This window comes from Panthera uncia, chromosome A2, assembly GCF_023721935.1.
Source record: "Panthera uncia isolate 11264 chromosome A2, Puncia_PCG_1.0, whole genome shotgun sequence".
Lineage (NCBI taxonomy): Eukaryota > Metazoa > Chordata > Mammalia > Carnivora > Felidae > Panthera > Panthera uncia.
The window spans coordinates 82,791,059-82,808,651 of NC_064816.1; the positions used below are offsets into that span (position 1 = coordinate 82,791,059).

The 17,593-nt window shown below is 38.4% G+C and overlaps 1 protein-coding gene across 6 annotated transcripts in view; it reads right to left on the reverse strand.

The window, feature by feature from the left end:
- The window catches only part of CACNA2D1 (calcium voltage-gated channel auxiliary subunit alpha2delta 1), a 499,724-nt gene that overhangs the window by 83,421 nt on the left and 398,710 nt on the right, over positions 1 to 17,593 (reverse strand). For all 6 annotated transcript variants that reach the window (XM_049641359.1, XM_049641358.1, XM_049641361.1 and 3 more), the window contains 2 exons: positions 8,836 to 8,994; positions 3,801 to 3,905 (listed from right to left, as the gene is read on the reverse strand). In XM_049641359.1, coding sequence (XP_049497316.1) covers positions 3,801 to 3,905; positions 8,836 to 8,994 — 264 coding nt within the window. The remainder of the gene's footprint in view (positions 1 to 3,800; positions 3,906 to 8,835; positions 8,995 to 17,593) is intronic.

Consider the following 17,593-nt stretch of genomic DNA (forward strand, 5'->3'; position numbering starts at 1 on the left):
AAATAACAATTAAATATTGCAGAAACTAAGCATTAATTTTCAAAGTTGCTTTGGCATTAATACAAGTGTGTGCCCTTAAGAAAAGTGTGTGTCCATAAAGCACGGGAGTCAGTATGTGAGCAAACAGAGAGACTGTTGCATAAGACTGGATTCATTAGTTTCACAAAAGTGAATGTGATATGAATCGTTTATCATGTGGTTTACTATGTCACAAAATGCTTTGTTTAAAAGTTTAGTTCCTATAAAAGGTGAAGGGGATGAGAAGCAGTGTTTCAAGATATTAATATTTAGACTGGACTTTTTTAGGATGCATAGAAGGAAAAATGGCTTTAAACCAGTAAATTCTTCATTTATTCAATTAAACAATTTGTGATAGTAGAGGATAAAAACTATTGCTTTCCTGATGACATAAATCCTCTTGTATTAAAACAAGGAAAAAAAAACGTTTATGCTATGCCTTCAAGACATGTTATTGTGTTAATCCTGGATGCAAATACAGTTTTCAAGGAGAAAAAAATTACAAATGTAGATGAAAATTACTTCTCTTTTTATACATTTTTTATTAATTTAAATTTGTTAAAATATATACTCCTTAAAATCAAGATTTGTCTGTGACAAATTCTGACATAATATGTAAAATACATTGCCACATTAAGAATTCTTCCATTTTATTTTATTTTTAATTTTTTTTAACGTTTATTTATTTTTGAGAGACAGAGAGAGACAGAGCCCAAGGAGGAGAGGGAGACACAGAGTCTGAAGCAGGCTCCAGCTCCGAGCTGTCAGCACAGAGCCAGACACGGGGCTCGAACTCACCAATTGTGAGATCATGACATGAGTTGAAGTCGGTCGCTTAACCGACTGAGCCACCAGGGTGCCCCAAGAATCCTTCCATTTTAAAAGAAGAAAAATATCCAGAAGTAAGTGAGATTCCCGGTGGTAGGTTTGGATGATACATTAATAAAATAAAAGATGATTTATCTAAACTTGTATCCGTTTAAAAACAGTGATATAAATGGTGGGGCTTGTACTTATATACTTCTATCATAAAATCATATTCTTAAAATTATGACTAAATTTAAGGTGCCAAAAGGTCACTTCCAAATGATGAAAGTAAGATTAACTACTAGAATTTTGAGATACAGTTGAATTTTGATTACATTTGTTTTATTTGAGTTCTTTAAAATATGGTAATGTTAGAATTATTTAGAACATTTAAATAAGCTGAAAATTCCTTGCCCCAAGTTATTTTCATAATTACATATTTGTCCTATAATAGAAATCCTGCTTCCAACTTTTGTTAGATAGTCTCAATTTATTTACTGTCATGCATTAAAAACTATCCCCAAATCTGAACTCGCTGCTGGATACCTAGAGTTCAGAGGTAAACAAAACACAGGCCCAGTCTTGTGGGATCTAGTAATCCAGAGAGGGGACCAAGGAGAGCTCCTATGGGGAGAGTACAGTGTAAGGGACATGTAGGATCCCATACAGTGTGCTTTGGGATCAGAGCACAAGCATCCAAACAAACCTGAAGGGGAGGGGGGTGTCAGGGACATCCTCTAGGGGGTGATGATTGCCCTGAATTTTGAAAAATGAGAAGTTAGTAAGTAAGGTAATTAAATATACATTATATCTTAGATTAATGCACCTGGATCTTCCCATTTCTTTTCATTCTGATACTTTTTTGGAAAGAACTATTTATAACATCAAGTTATCATCTGAAAGTATTCGGTCAATGGTTCAATTTATTAACTTTTTCAAAAGAAATGGTTTCTCTATACAATTAAAATAACTAGGTCCTCAGTAAAAAAAAGAGAAAAAAACCTCAACCTATGGATGAAACTTATGTCATAACATAATTACAGTATATGTAAGTATTCAAAGAGTTGAGTATTAAAAAGATTTGTAGTGAATTTGATGTTTTATGTGTGTGTATGCTTTCAATTCTTCGATCATAGTGCAATCACATATAGGCTAAAAGGCACCTAGGAGTATTCAAAGTATTCTAAAAAATTTCATCAATACTGTACCCAATTATTCACAGTAATGTGTCTGCAAAACTATCTAAATATATTAATTCATCTTTTCCCTCTCTCCTTTTAATTCCTAAAATACATATAAAACAATCTACTAGAGCTCATGATGAACTACACCTCTCCAAATGGTGAAAACAGCAACTAAAACCAAAGCGAATTGGCATTTTCTTCAACAGAGAGTTCTTCTGGATCAATGTGTAATATCTGTTGGAATTCTTGAAACACAAGAAACAGCTTATGATTTATCATTATGTTCCTAATGGATCCTTAGCATTTTAGAAAACCGAATTAAGAATCATTCTCTTATCAAATGTGAAGAGTCAGTCAGAAAGTTGAAATAAGCTGATGGTAGGATTGCTAGAAAGATAGTTAGTTACAGTTGATATCTTCTGCAGTATCAGCAGGTTTAGGTACATGGATGAACGTTCGAAATAGGTCTCCCAACAATACTCTTTTCTGCAGTTACATAATCACTGAAACAAATATATTACAACCTCAAAATTCCTGTCTTCACATTCCTCATTCCTTATGGAAATAGCATACTTTAAAAATATTATGCATATTAAAGAATTTGTCTAATATATTCTATTGAGTGTGTAAAACTGAATAAAGGAAACTTCCTCGAAAATGGTGTTGGGAAGCCAGAAGGGGAAGGGGGAGGTCTCAGGCCCTAACACCCCTCATCAGGTGCAGATCCCAATAAGAAGAAGTACTTTGCATTTGCAACAAAAACAGCCTACTTTCCCACTCCAGCAGGAGAAAGAATTTCTCTTTGCCCAGGAATGAGCTCAGCCAATAACAAAATATCTCAACTCAGCCAAGGAGAAACCATCGCCACCCTGAACGCTGGCTTTCCTCCAGTGGGTTTTGGCTCAAGCAGTGGTTTGCAACTCTCTCTTTTTTTTTCCCTGCAGAGTTCCTCTTCTTTGACATGGATACTTGCCTACCGCTTGCCATAGCTTACATGTCCTGAGCTGGAATTCTTCTGCTATTCCTGAATAAACCCATTTTGCTGATAAAATAACTGGCTGTTTTACTTTTTTTTTTTTTTAATGTTTATTTATTTTTGACAGAGAGAGACAGAGCATGAGTGGGGGAGGGGCAGAGAGAGAGAGGGAGACACAGAATTGGAAGTAGGCTCCAGGCTCTGAGCTGTCTGCACAGAGCCCGACACAGTGCTTGAACTCACAGACCGTGAGATCATGATCTGAGCTGGTCAGACACTCAACCAACTGAGCCACCCAGGCGCCCCTGGCTGTTTTACTTTGAAAGTTGACAAAATAAAAATGATTTTCAAATAAGGGTGCAATTTTTGCTGTTATAAATTGCTTCATTTGGAAATCTACAGAACAACGTCTATGAAGATAATTTTTAGACATGTAGGAAGTTTTAGTATTACTATAATAATTAAATGATCACAAAGTTTTCCTAGAAAAGCTTAAACTGTTCCTATTTTTCCATTCTCTTCTGGTTACTCTCTTCCTATAACATTTTCTCATACAGAATTTATACATAAGAAACAGATAGGATTTTATAGGTCCAAATTATTTTATTAATAAATTAGATAGAAGGTAATTAAGGATCACATAAAAAGTATTATGCTGAATAATTCTGTAACTGTGTCAGTGGTTTATAATCCATGATCCATATGACTTTATAATCAGCATGCTAATTTCCCCTCTTAGTGACCCTCCCTCACATCTCTTTAAAAACCACGTACATTGATACCAAAATGAAAGAAAATACTAGAAAATCACTCACTTTTTTATCTTTGTTGTATTTGGCAAATATCTCCTGGGCTCTCTCTTCTCCTCCATCCGTGAACAACATGATAATCTTATTGCAATTGGCTCTAGAAACATTATACTGTAAATAAAATTTAAAAAATGTGTATCATTCACACACAAAAAGGTAAGGAATATGAAGCAATAAGGAAAGAGCACGAATAGACTGCAAGGAAGGGTGTAGTATCTGTTTAGTAAGTATACTCTAAAGAACCAGTTCTCGGGTCAGGCCAGACCCATCTCTACAAGGGACTCTCCTCACCCCCCAGATATCCATGGGTCTCACTTCCTTTCGGTCTTTGATCAAGTGTCACCTATCAGTGAAGAATTTGCTGAAAATGGCTTTAAATTGTACTCTTTCTCCCAGGTTGTATTTTTCTTCATAGCATTTTACATTGTTTTATGTATACAGTATGTATTTTATTTGTTTGCATTTTGTTGGCTTCCCCTGATTGAATGTTAAGTGCTGTAAGGGCATGAAGTTTTGTCTTGTCTGATCGTGAAGAGCCTGGCATGTAATAACCTCTCAGTGGTTGATTAATAAATGGATTTTAAATGAATGGTTATGTCAGTTTCATGCCTCTGTAATTGTACCAGAAACAAATAAGTGGTATTAATGAAAAATGTGCGTACCCTTCCACATGTATTTTCAATCCACTGACAAACATTTTTGCTCCCTGTCCTCTTCCTTCACCGTATTTTATTCACTTTACCGCCCAAAACTGCAAACTTCTAGTTGATCCCTAACACCCAGCACTCTTTTGTATCTTTGTAAAGGCTGATACCTAATCCCAGAATATCCTCCTATCCTCTCTCAATCTGCCACACATATTCGAATCCTGAAAGACTCAATTCCAAAGATAAATCCTCCCTTAAACCTTCAGGTCCCCAAAGAGTCAGACAGAGGAAACAGTGATTAGCACCAAAGGGCCACTAAGATGAAGAACTAATTTAGAAAGCTGGAGCTCTCTGAGGTCTGAAATCATCATCTCAAGCTCCTACTGTTGTGAAATGTGTTTGCACAAGTGTTGAGAATAAAAGATTTCACTACTTTACGAACGCTCAGCTTCTCTGAAAATGTCAAGCCTCCAGCTCAGTACTGCTGAATGGAGGTATAATGCAAGCCAAATTTGTCATTTAAAAATTTTAAAAGCCACACTAAAGAATGTCTGAAAAATATCTGAAATTAATTCTACTAATATATTTTATTTAACCTAGTCACCCCCAAAATATTATCAATTGAACATGTAATCCATATGGAAATTACTGAGATAATACACATTTTTTTTTTTCTTTCACAGTAACTCTTCAAATTCTGGTGTGTATTTTATGTTTATAATGCATTTCAATTCAAACCAGCTGCATTTCAAGTCTCAACAGCCACATGAGACTTTGAGTAACATAAAGGCCATCACAGCCCTGGCCTTAAAATGATTACTATTTTTGAAAGAAATCATTCATTCTCTTGTAGTATTTACGTTTCTTAAAAAAACAAAAACAAAAAACATATCTCACTTTTCAAAGAAGATAAATCTCATTTCCTGTTGTAAAAGTTAATCAAGATAATATTATGCTCTACTGATGAAAAGATCCCATTTCATATAATGGCATCCCATTGACTAGGCCATTAGAACACTGGCAGTTAAAGCTTTAAACCAAGTATTATGAAAACTCAAATACTGACTAATATAATTTGTCATATTCAAGCATAGTTCTTTAAAGAAAGCCATCTGAAAATTGGACTTATCAAAAAGTTTCATATTTTATCATCAAAATGCTTTCGTGAAAGGTGTTGAAAATCCCTTAACTAGAATTAATTTATTTGATGATTTCATTTTATCTACATATATGAGATGGGCAAAATAACACGTACCTAAAAGACTGTTTCATAAAGTGATTCAAGATTCTTCCTTAGGACTTGGTTTCAATTTTGGAAGTAATGTTGGTATTGTTATTACTCAACACAAATACGAGGGTGGGTAAGGACATTGGGTCGTGCTGATCATTTGTGTAATTAGAATAGTAATGTTTCCCAAGAGAGATAGATATTAGGACATACAAAAAAGGCGGAATGAAGAAATGTTTTGCTTTCAACAAGATTTTTCCCCAGGAAGAGCCTCCTTAGTAGACACGTGGTCCAGCAAAGTCAGCAACTAGTCAAAGGAAGTGCAACTATCTAAAGAATCACGCAATCATAACAATTATATGTTACCAATTTGTAACAAATTAAGAAAAGGAAAGAACTCGACTATTTCAATAAAATGACAGTACAGTTGGTAACTTATTTTGTTATTTCATAACAAATTATGTATCTTCTTGCTTATCCTTGTATTCTGTGTGGCCAGTATACAGCCCAGAATCTATCATACTTATACTTTTTTTTTTTTTTGAAAAATGCATCTCTGTATATTTGTAATATTTTCTGAAATGCAACTGAGGACTAATTCAAATCTTAATTTAAGGCGTACTGTGGGATAAATGATACGTTTAATTCTATTTGATACTTGCTTTAGGGATCTTAATAATAGACCTTGCAATGACAAACAAAAAACAGAGAATGACATTGTGCAATAAGACGACTAGAAGTATTTGGAAGAGGTAACAAAATACCCTTCAACTTTGAATAAGGCAAGGCATGACATGTGGGAAAATTACTTTAAACTGAAGAACTGTAATACGTAAGGGACACATGGAAAGCAGACCAGATGAGACTGGCTTCAGGAATAAATGAGAACAGATTAAAAATAATTTACAATTGTAGAGGCAGTACGAGAGGCCAATAGGAGTTAAATCATATTTTATCAGCAACTAGTAATGAATCTGGGAGTTAATGTGGCCTCTCTACTGAGACTGGCTCTGAAATAGTACATTAGGCTTGAGACTCCTTATCATTTCACAACTGAAACCTGAATAGGAGAGAACAAAGTGAGGCAAATTAACAATACCAAGAAGAACAATTAAGATGCCACCAACTTGGTTGACTCAAAAGAAAAAGAACTTCCTTGAAAAAACTCCACAAAGTTGTATTTCTTTACTACAGAAAGAATACATCTTCATGTAATGGTCAATTACATTTGAATTTCAAAGTTCTGAGTTTTCATCCTTCTATGAGCCAACATACATCATTTCATAAGCATATGCATTTTACCAAATGTAACTCCCCTGGGAACTACAACACTGAACTACTTGGCTTTTCTGTCTCCTTACTTGCTGATCTAATGCTATCTAATAAATATCACCACCGCAAACTCGATATGTCTGAAATGGAGCTATTACTACCTTCACATACCTCTACTTTGATTCCTATGTTACCGGCCACCTAGCATTCTAGTCCAGAGAACTATCTGATTATCACCACATCACCCTCCTTAACATTTTTTTGCCTTTACTCCAACACCAGGATTTCTATAACAGCTAAACTTAGAACACTCGTTAGACCATGTCATTCTCATATTATAAACTTTTCATTTGCTCCTAAACACCTCATTAACTGATACCCCACGGCCTTTTTATTTCCCTTGCAGCTCCCGCATTGCTATGTCCCAGCCATGCCAAACCACCTGCCATTTTTCCAATGTGCCATGCTGTCTTATACGACTGTGGCTTTGTCCATGTTGTTCTTTTTCTCTGAAGTGATTTTCCCTCTCTCGTGTACCTACCTAAATTCTACTCATTCTTCAAAATCCTGTTTTCAAGGAAATGCCCCACTTTCCTGACCTCCTTTGGGTAAGTCGAACTCTGCCTCAGTAATGTTCAAATAAATACAGTGTGAATGCCCTATAACAGCACTAACGCATTGTACTAGGAATGATGATTTACCATGTCATGCTGGACCTTCTTGAGATCAGACAGCCTTGTTTACTTCTGCTATTCTAGCAATAGTAATGGAAATTGTGAGGCACACAATAAATATTGGCTGAATGAACAAATGAATGAGGCAACCAATCAGACATCTTGAAAACTATTTTAGAAGCCTTACTTAGGGAACAACCAAGTCCGACTTGCAGACAAGACTGCATTTAAGGGCCTATTTGGTGACTCAGCAAATATGGTTTGAATGATGAGCTGACTCTGTACCAGACACGTGCTAGTCATTAACTATAGTAATAATGACCATGACTCCAATACCAAGGCAACAACCCACACTCACATGAGGTTTGCTATGTGTCGGGTTCTGTGGACAATCCTGTCTACGGCCCTCTCTGCTGTACATGCCATGGTGTAAGTGAGGAAACCAAGGTATAGAAAGGTTAGGTTCACACTCTCAACCATTGTGATAATAGTGCCTCATGAGAGATAAAAACCTGAATGACGACTCCTGCTCTAGAAGAGCTCAAAATGACAGACAACATGGCCACTTGAAAACACTAGTCCACAGCGTGAGGTATGTGCTATGGTATGGGGCAGGCAGCAAGCATGCCGGAGTCTGAGAGTCTAACTGGAGACGTGGATGGGTGATCTGGTGAGGGAGAGATCTTCACTGAGGAAGAAATTCCTGCTCTGAGACTTATAGCCTATTCCCCTTAATGTCTGCCATTTGGACCTTTGTGGACATTAAGTAACAACTTTAAGAACCAAATAGATGTTTGAAACTAAAACATTTCTACCAACCGCTGGATGACTGAAAAACACAAGTTTCCACATAAATATGGCAGCAACTGAAATAAGAAAAAAGAAATGATATTCTAAATATGCCAACTAAGTTTGAAGTGCTTATGCAAAATTAAATAATTACCGTATGAATGTTTCTTTTGGAAAGAGAGTTCAAAGAGATGATGGAAGAGAAGATCTAAAAGGAAAAGAATGTCTACACGGTGTATGCCTTTGAGTTCGGGATTTAAAAATAAAAGTAGTTCAAAGATTTCTACTGCCTGGACACATCTGCTTTTTAAATAAAAGAAAAACAACAGTTATGTAACTGATAGTTACTGGTAGTAGTAACTACCAGCCTACTGAAATTCATATGCTATGATTCAGTAATAAAAGAGAAAAGGGATGGTATGGATACTTACATTAAGCAGCTGTTCGAAAGCAAAACTAAAGCCTTTCTTATAGTCTGTGATTCCTTTTGCTGTGATGTTATTCACTGCATCTTTCAGCACTTTCTTATTTCTTACGTTGGCTTGGACAAGGTGCTGAAAACAGCTCACATCCTGGGCATTGCTGTTAAACTGTGAAAGACACAAAAGTAAATACACAAATGAACATGAAAATCAATCACACAATTTTAGTTGCATTTGTGACTTCTATGTCCCAATCCTGTTGTGCTTTTTCTTTCATAAAGGAAAATGAGTAAACTGGTAACTGAAGTACACTGAGGATCAAATAGCAATTTTCATCTAAGCCTCCCTCCTACTGTAACCCTGAGCCTGTCACTCACCTTCATGAAGCTTAGCTTCTCTGATTATGAATTTGGGACTTTAATTATGTAAGATCCCTTTCAGCTCTCAAATATCCGAGCATTTAGAGGGGGGAAAAAACCCCAACAACAACAAACAATGAAATGTATTCAGAATCCAGAAATGATATGGAGCAGGTTCAAGGAGAAACTAGCCATTTGCTTGCCTCTCATAAGGAAAAGCTAGGCGGGAAAATAGTACACTTAACGACAGGAATAGAGGATTAGTAGTTTTTCTACCAGGTTTAATGGAGGAAAGTAATATGAAAGAATTAGGAACAATGGGTGGCCTTTCAGAACCATCACTCCACATCTTATATACCGAATGTCATGGAATCATGAAGGCAAGGCTAAGGGCAAGCAGGTCCTGGAAGACAGGTTTTGCTCTAAGTGACGAGTCCCTGAACCACAAGGATGCTACAGGAGGAGAGAATGTAAACTTTGATACCTGTCCAAAAGTGAAAATCTAACAATCATCACCAAAGTAGTATCACCAACCCCACAAAACGTGTTCACATAGTTCACTGGGCATTTCCAAAAGAACATAAGAACAAGAGAAGTAATGCAGTGAGATCCAGGGCACTGAGGTCAGTGGGATCATCCTACCGTTGATCAACTCTGCTATTTGTATGAGCCACTTGGGCTCTTGGGGCCTAGAGTCACATCTGCAAAATGAAGTTAATAATAAAAACATATTTTCTAGAAGGTAGGGGTCTGGCCAGATGAAATGCTGGAGATATTCTTAAAAACATATAATTAAATAATTTTAACAGGTGGATCACAAACCAAAATATAAACTTTGTAACTGATCACATACTTTTATAAATGTTAAAACATCATTCCTTTTTTTCCTCTGGAAATCATTGAAGCTTAATTATAAGGTGCACTGCACATTTCATTAATTCAATAAGCAAATGTTTACTATCAGCCTGTCATAGGTCAAAAATTATGGCAGGTGATGGTTTTATGCCTTCAGACATTTAGTAAATTATGCACAAACATATACATACATGTAAGCACATATATGATGTCTGCCTTGTGCTGCATTTATTCTAGAAATAGTAATCTTTTTCTCTTTGCAAATATCCTACAAGATAAGTATTATTACTATTCATGAGGAAACTTAGGTACTGGGAGGCTAAATAACTTGCACATTGTCACAAAGCAAATAAGAGACAGGATTAGATTAGCACTGTGACACAGAGTCTGGGGGATTTTAACTATTCTTATAGAGCCTCTTACTATATTACAATATATTATGATTCATTCTGTAAAGCAATATAGTATTAGTCCCTCGGAGACAATATCATGAGTGGGTTCTAGTTTGTACTGTGAGCAGTCAGGGGGAAATTCCTGTGAGAAATGACATTTCCTGTGATTCTAGAGAAATGTTTCATTTAAGACTATGGAGGAAGGCAAAAAGAACAACAATGTAAAGGGCTATGATGTTAGGGGCAGGGAGAAGACTTTCAGAGAAATATAAAGGAGGAGAGTTTAGCTCACTCACATATGACTGAGGACAATGACATAAAAGGAGTTCAGAGAGGGAAGCAGGGCTATATCATTCAGGGACTCACAGAAATGCTGAAGAATTGGGATTTGCTTTTCTGTCAAATGGTAAGTCACAGATTTTAAGCCACAAACAAAACAATTTAATGTAAAATTTTAAGAGATCATCTGAGCCGCTGTTTGGTAAACAGATTTAAGGTGAGCAATATTTAAAGGAGGGAAAATTATTAGAAGGCTATCATAGTAACCTAGCTGAACATAATAAGGGGCTCTTGATTTGGAGACGGTCAGAACAGGAGGGGGTACAGATCTATTTTGGAGGAAGAATCCACAGGATATGATGGTGAAGTGGGTGTATAGCTGAGGAAGGCAATAGTGCCCTAAATGCCATGCAGGTGTCTGACATGGGCATCAGGATGGTGGAGGGTAGCAGGAGTGATAGGTTCAGAGGTACTTGGGGAAAAGACCAGGGAAGTGTAGAGCTCAAGGGAGGGCGAGTTTTCATAACATTCAAAGTGTGAGACTCAAAAAATATCTTGGCTAAAGTTTAAAAAAAAAAAAAAGAAGAAGAAGAAGAAGGCTTCAGCATAGAAATTTGGTTTAAAACCTTGCATGTAACGATTCCAAACCCAGATAAAGACCCCACTAAAAAGGAGTACTATAGACCAATTTCCCTGATGAACATGGATGCAAAAATCCTCAACAAGATACTAGCCAACCACATCTAACAATATATTAAAAGAATTATTCATCATGATTAAGTGGGATTTGTACCTGGGATGCAGGGCTGGTTCAACATCAGCAAAACAATCAATGTGATACATCACATCAATAAAAGAAAGGACAAGAACCACACGATCTTCTCAATAGATGCAAAGAAAGCATTTGACAAAATACAGCATCCTTTGTTAATAAAACACTCAAGAAAATAGGGACAGAAGGATTATACCTCAAGATCATAGAAGTCATATATGAAAGACCCCCTCCCTGCTAATATCATCCTCAAAAGAACGTAGAAAAACTGAGAGCTTTACCCCTAATGTCAGGAATATGACAGGGATGTCCACTCTCACCATTGTTATTCAACATAGTATTAGAAGTCTTAGCCTCAGCAATCAGACAACACAAAGGAATATAAGGCATCCAAATCAGCCAGGAGGAGGTCAAGTTTTCAGTCTTCACAGATGAAATTATACTCTATATGGAAAACCCAGAAGATTCCACCAAAAAACTGCTAGAACTGGTCCGTGAATTCAGCAAAGTTGCAGGACATAAAATCAATGCACAGAAATCAGTTGCATTTCTATACACCAATAATGATGCAACAGAAAGAGAAATCAAGGAATCGATCCCATTTACAATTGCACCAAAACCCATAAAATACCTAGGAATAAACCTAACCAAAGAGATGAAAAATCTGTACCCTGAAAACTATAGAAGGCTTATGAAAGACATTAAAGAAAACAAAACAACAACAACAACAAAAAAAATGGAAAAGCATTCCATGCTCATGGATTGGAAGAACAAATATTGTTAAACTACCCAAAACAATCTACATATTCAATGCAATCCCTATCAAAGTAACACCAGATGAACATAAGGGAAGGGAAACAAAAATAATATAAAAACAGGGAGGGGGACAAAACAGAGAGACTCTCAAATATGCAGAACAAACTGAGGGTTACTGGAGGGGTTGTGGGAGGGGGGAGGGGCTAAATGTGTAAGGGGCACTAAGGAATCTACTCCTGAAATCATTGTTGCACTATACACTAACTAATTTGGATGTAAATTAAAAAAAAAAAAAAAAAAAAAAGCAAAAAGAAAGTAACACCGGCATTCTTCACACAGCTAGAACAAACAATTATAAAATCTGTATGGAACCAGAAAAGACCCCAAATAGCCAAAGCAATCCTGAAAAAGAAAACCAAAGCTGGAGGCATCACAATCCCAGACTTCAAGCTGTAATCATCAAGACAGTATGGTACTGGCACAAAAACAGACACTCAGATCAGTGGAACAGAATAGACAACACAAAAATGGACCCACAAATATATGGCCAACTAACACTTAACAAAGCAGGAAAGAATATTCAGTGGAAAAAGTCTCTTCAGCAAAGGGTGTTGGGAAACTGGACAGCGTCATACAGAAAACTGAACCTGGACCATTTTCTTATATGATATACAAAATGAAACTCAAAATGGATGAAAGATCTAAACATAAGACAGGAAGCCATAAAAATCCTAGAGGAGAAAGCAAGCAAAATCCTCTTTGACTTCGGCCGCAGCAACTTCTTACTCAACACGTCTCTGGAGGAAAGGGAAAGAAAAGCAAAAATGAACTACTAAGACCTCATCAATATAAAGAGCTTTGCACAGTGAAGGAAATAACAGCAAAACTAAAAGGCAACCAACGGAATGGGAAAAGGCATTTGCAAATGACATCTCAGATAAAGGGCTAGTAATCCAAAATCTATAAAAAACATCACATTTAACACCCAAAAAACAAATAATCCAGTGAAGAAATGGGCAAAAGACATGAATAGACACTTTTCCAAAGAAGACATACAGACACAGGAAAAAAGGCTCAACACCACTCATCATCAGGGAAATACAAATTAAAGCCACAATGAGATACCACCTCACACTACTTGGAATGGCTACATTAACAACTCAGGCAACAACAGATGATGGCAAGGATGTGGAGACAGAGGAACCCTTTTGCACAGCTGGTGGGAATCCAAACTGGTGCAGCCACTCTGGATAACAGTTTGGAAGTTCCTCAAAAAATTAAAAATAGAATTAACCTAGGGCGTAGCAATTGCACTACTAGGAATTTATCCAAATTCCTTCCAAACAGCTGTGCTGTTTCAAAGGGGCACATGCACCCCAGGGTTTACAGCAGCACTATTGACAATAGCCAAAGTATGGAAAGAGTCCAAATATCCATCGACAGATGAATGGATAAAGAAGATGTGGGGTGTGTGTGTGTGTGTGTATATGTATATATACATATACACACACACACACACACACACACACACACACACACAACAGAGTATTACTAGGAAATCAAAAAGAAGGAAATCTTTCCATTTGTAAAAACGTGGATGGAACCAGAGTGTATTATGCTAAGTGAAATTAGTCAAAGAAAGACAAATATCCTATGACTTCACTCATATGTGGAATTTAAGATACAAAACAGATGAACACAAAGCAAGGGAAGCAAAAATAATACAAACACAGGGAGAGGGACAAAACATAAGAGACTCTTAAATAGAATAAACTGAGGATCGCTGGGGGCGGGGGGTTGTGGGTGGGGGATGGGCTAAAAGGGTAAGGAGGATTAAGGAAGACACTTTTGGGGATGAGCAGTGAATGTTATATTAGGGGATAAATCACTGGAATCTACTCCTGAAAATATTGCACTACATGCTAACTAACTTGGATGTAAATTAAACAAAAATAAAAATAAAAATAAAACTTTAAATATAAAAGGGAAGTAGAAAAAGGAGTCCCTAAGACAACAGTTGAAATAAGTTCGCATGGAGGCAGGAAAAAAATCAGTAGACTGGGCTATTTGGGGTGACAAGAGGGGAAAAAATAGGTCTCAGGAGGAAAAACACTGCAGTTCAGATACAAAGATGGGGAATTCAAAGTGCCCACTGAACTCATCCACATTATACAATGTCAGTGGAGGGGGCAGAGCCCCCCCACATACTGAAGCACACTGGGAAGTGGTAGAACGTGCAGAGGCACGTCTTCCACATCTTCAAAGCACTTCGGCTGGGAAGAAAGAAGAAAAAGATTGGGGTACCTCTAAGGGTAAGCCTGAGGTCAAGGAAAGGCTTCCCTCAAGTGGAGGGTCACTAGAGCAAGAGAGGTTCATATCGAAGAGCGAAGGAAGAAAAGATGCAGGATAGTAGAGAGCGAAATACAAAGTTCTTGTGAGGGTGGGAAGGACACTTACAGCCTATGTGTGGAGGAATGACCCTTGAATGTGCATCGACTTCAATGTTCCAGGTAAAGAGCACGGGCTGAGTACCAATGCTGGGTGTATGCATAAATTAGGGGTTGAAAAGGTGACAGTCAACATCTGAACAGCAAAGCAATCAATGTAAAGTAAGGGAGGAGGCACCTGGGTGGCTCAGTTGGTTAAATGTCAGACTTCAGGAGAATAAGGAAGATGGCGGCGTGGGAGGACGCTGGGCTCACCGAGGTAGAATCACTTAGATTCCACCTACACCTGCCTAAATAACCCAGAAAACCGCCAGAGGATTAGCAGAAAGGAGTCTCCGGAGCCAAGCGCAGACGAGAGGCCCACGGAAGAGGGTAGGAAGGGCGGCTAGGTGGTGCGCGCTCCACGGACTGGCGGGAGGGAGCCTGGGCGGAGGGGCGGCTCGCTGGCCGGCCAAGCAGAGCCCCCGAGTCTGGCTGGCAAAAGCGGAGGGGCCGGACGGACTGTGTTCCGACAGCAAGCGCGACTTAGCGTCTGGGAGGTCATAAGTGAACAGCTCTGCTCGGAAAGCGGGAAGGCTGGAGGACAAAGGGAGGGAGAGCTGCTGAGCCCCCGGATGACAGAGCTCTGTTTGGCGGGGAACAAAGGCGCTCGCCAGCGCCATCTCTCTCGCCCATCCCCCAGCCAAAATCCCAAAGGGAACCAGTTCCTGCCAGGGAACTTGCTTGCTCCCCACAAACACCCAACACTGTGCTTCTGCGGAGCCAACCCTCTGCCAGCGGGTCTGACTCCCTCCCGCTGCCACACGGCCCCTCCTGTGGTGGATCACCTAAGGAGAAACGAGCTAAGCCTGTCCCTCCTGCCCCCGAGCACCTTGCCTACCCACCCCAGCTAATACGCCAGATCCCCAGCACCACAAGCCTAGCAGTGTGCAAGTAGCCCAGACAGGCCACGCCAACCCACAGGGAATCCCGCCCCTAGGAGAGGGGAAGAGAAGGCACACACCAGTCTGACTGTGGCCCCAGCAGTGGGCTGGGGGCAGACATCAGGGCAGACTGCGGCCCCGCCCACCAACTCCAGTTATACACCACAGCACAGGGGAAGTGCCCTGCAGGTCCGCCGCACCACTCCAGGGACTATCCAAAATGACCAAACGGAAGAATTCCCCTCAGAAGAATCTCCAGGAAATAACAACAGCTAATGAACTGATCAAAAAGGATTTAAATAATATAACAGAAAGTGAATTTAGAATAATAGTCATAAAATTAATCGCTGGGCTTGAAAACAGTATAGAGGACAGCAGAGAATCTCTTGCTACAGAGATCAAGGGACTAAAGAACAGTCACGAGGAGCTGAAAAACGCTTTAAACGAAATGCAAAACAAAATGGAAACGACAACGGCTCGGATTGAAGAGGCAGAGGAGAGAATAGGTGAACTAGAAGATAAAGTTATGGAAAAAGAGGAAGCTGAGAGAAAGAGAGATAAAAAAATCCAGGAGTATGAGGGGAAAATTAGAGAACTAAGTGATACACTAAAAAGAAATAATATATGCATAATTGGTATCCCAGAGGAGGAAGAGAGAGGGAAAGATGCTGAAGGGGTACTTGAAGAAATAATAGCTGAGAACTTCCCTGAACTGGGGAAGGAAAAAGGCATTGAAATCCAAGAGGCACAGAGAACTCCCTTCAGACGTAACTTGAATCGATCTTCTGCACGACATATCATAGTGAAACTGGCAAAATACAAGGATAAAGAGAAAATTCTGAAAGCAGCAAGGGGTAAACGTGCCCTAACTTATAAAGGGAGACCTATAAGACTCGTGACTGATCTCTCTTTTGAAACTTGGCAGGCCAGAAAGGATTGGCACGAGATCTTTAATGTGCTGAATAGGAAAAATATGCAGCCGAGAATCCTTTATCCAGCAAGTCTGTCATTTAGAATAGAAGGAGAGATAAAGGTCTTCCCAAACAAACAAAAACTGAAGGAATTTGTCACCACTAAACCAGCCCTACAAGAGATCCTAAGGGGGATCCTGTGAGACAAAGTACCAGAGGCATCACTACAAGCATAAATCATAGACATCACAATGACTCCAAACCCGTATCTTTCTATAATAACACTGAATGTAAATGGATTAAATGCGCCAACCAAAAGACATAGGGTATCAGAATGGATAAAAAAACAAGACCCATCTATTTGCTGTCTACAAGAGACTCATTTTAGATCCGAGGACACCTTTAGATTGAGAGTAAGGGGATGGAGAACTATTTATCATGCTACTGGAAGCCAAAAGAAAGCTGGAGTAGCCATACTTATATCAGACAAACTAGACTTTAAATTAAAGGCTGTAATAAGAGATGAAGAAGGGCATTATATAATAATCACAGGGTCTATCCATCAGGAAGAGCTAACAATTATTAATGTCTATGCGCCGAATACAGGAGCCCCCAAATATATAAAACAATTACTCATAAACATGAGCAACCTTATTGATAAGAATGTGGTAATTGCAGGGGACTTTAACACCCCACTTACAGAAATGGATAGATCATCTAGACACATGGTCAATAAAGAAACAAGGGCCCTGAATGACACATTAGATCAGATGGACTTGACAGATATATTTAGAACTCTGCATCCCAAAGCAACAGAATATACTTTCTTCTCGAGTGCACATGGAACATTCTCCAAGATAGATCATATACTGGGTCACAAAACAGCCCTTCATAAGTATACAAGAATTGAAATTATACCATGCATACTTTCAGACCACAATGCTATGAAGCTTGAAATCAACCACAGGAAAAAGTCTGGAAAACCTCCAAAAGCATGGAGGTTAAAGAACACCCTACTAACGAATGAGTGGGTCAACCAGGCAATTAGAGAAGAAATTAAAAAATATATGGAA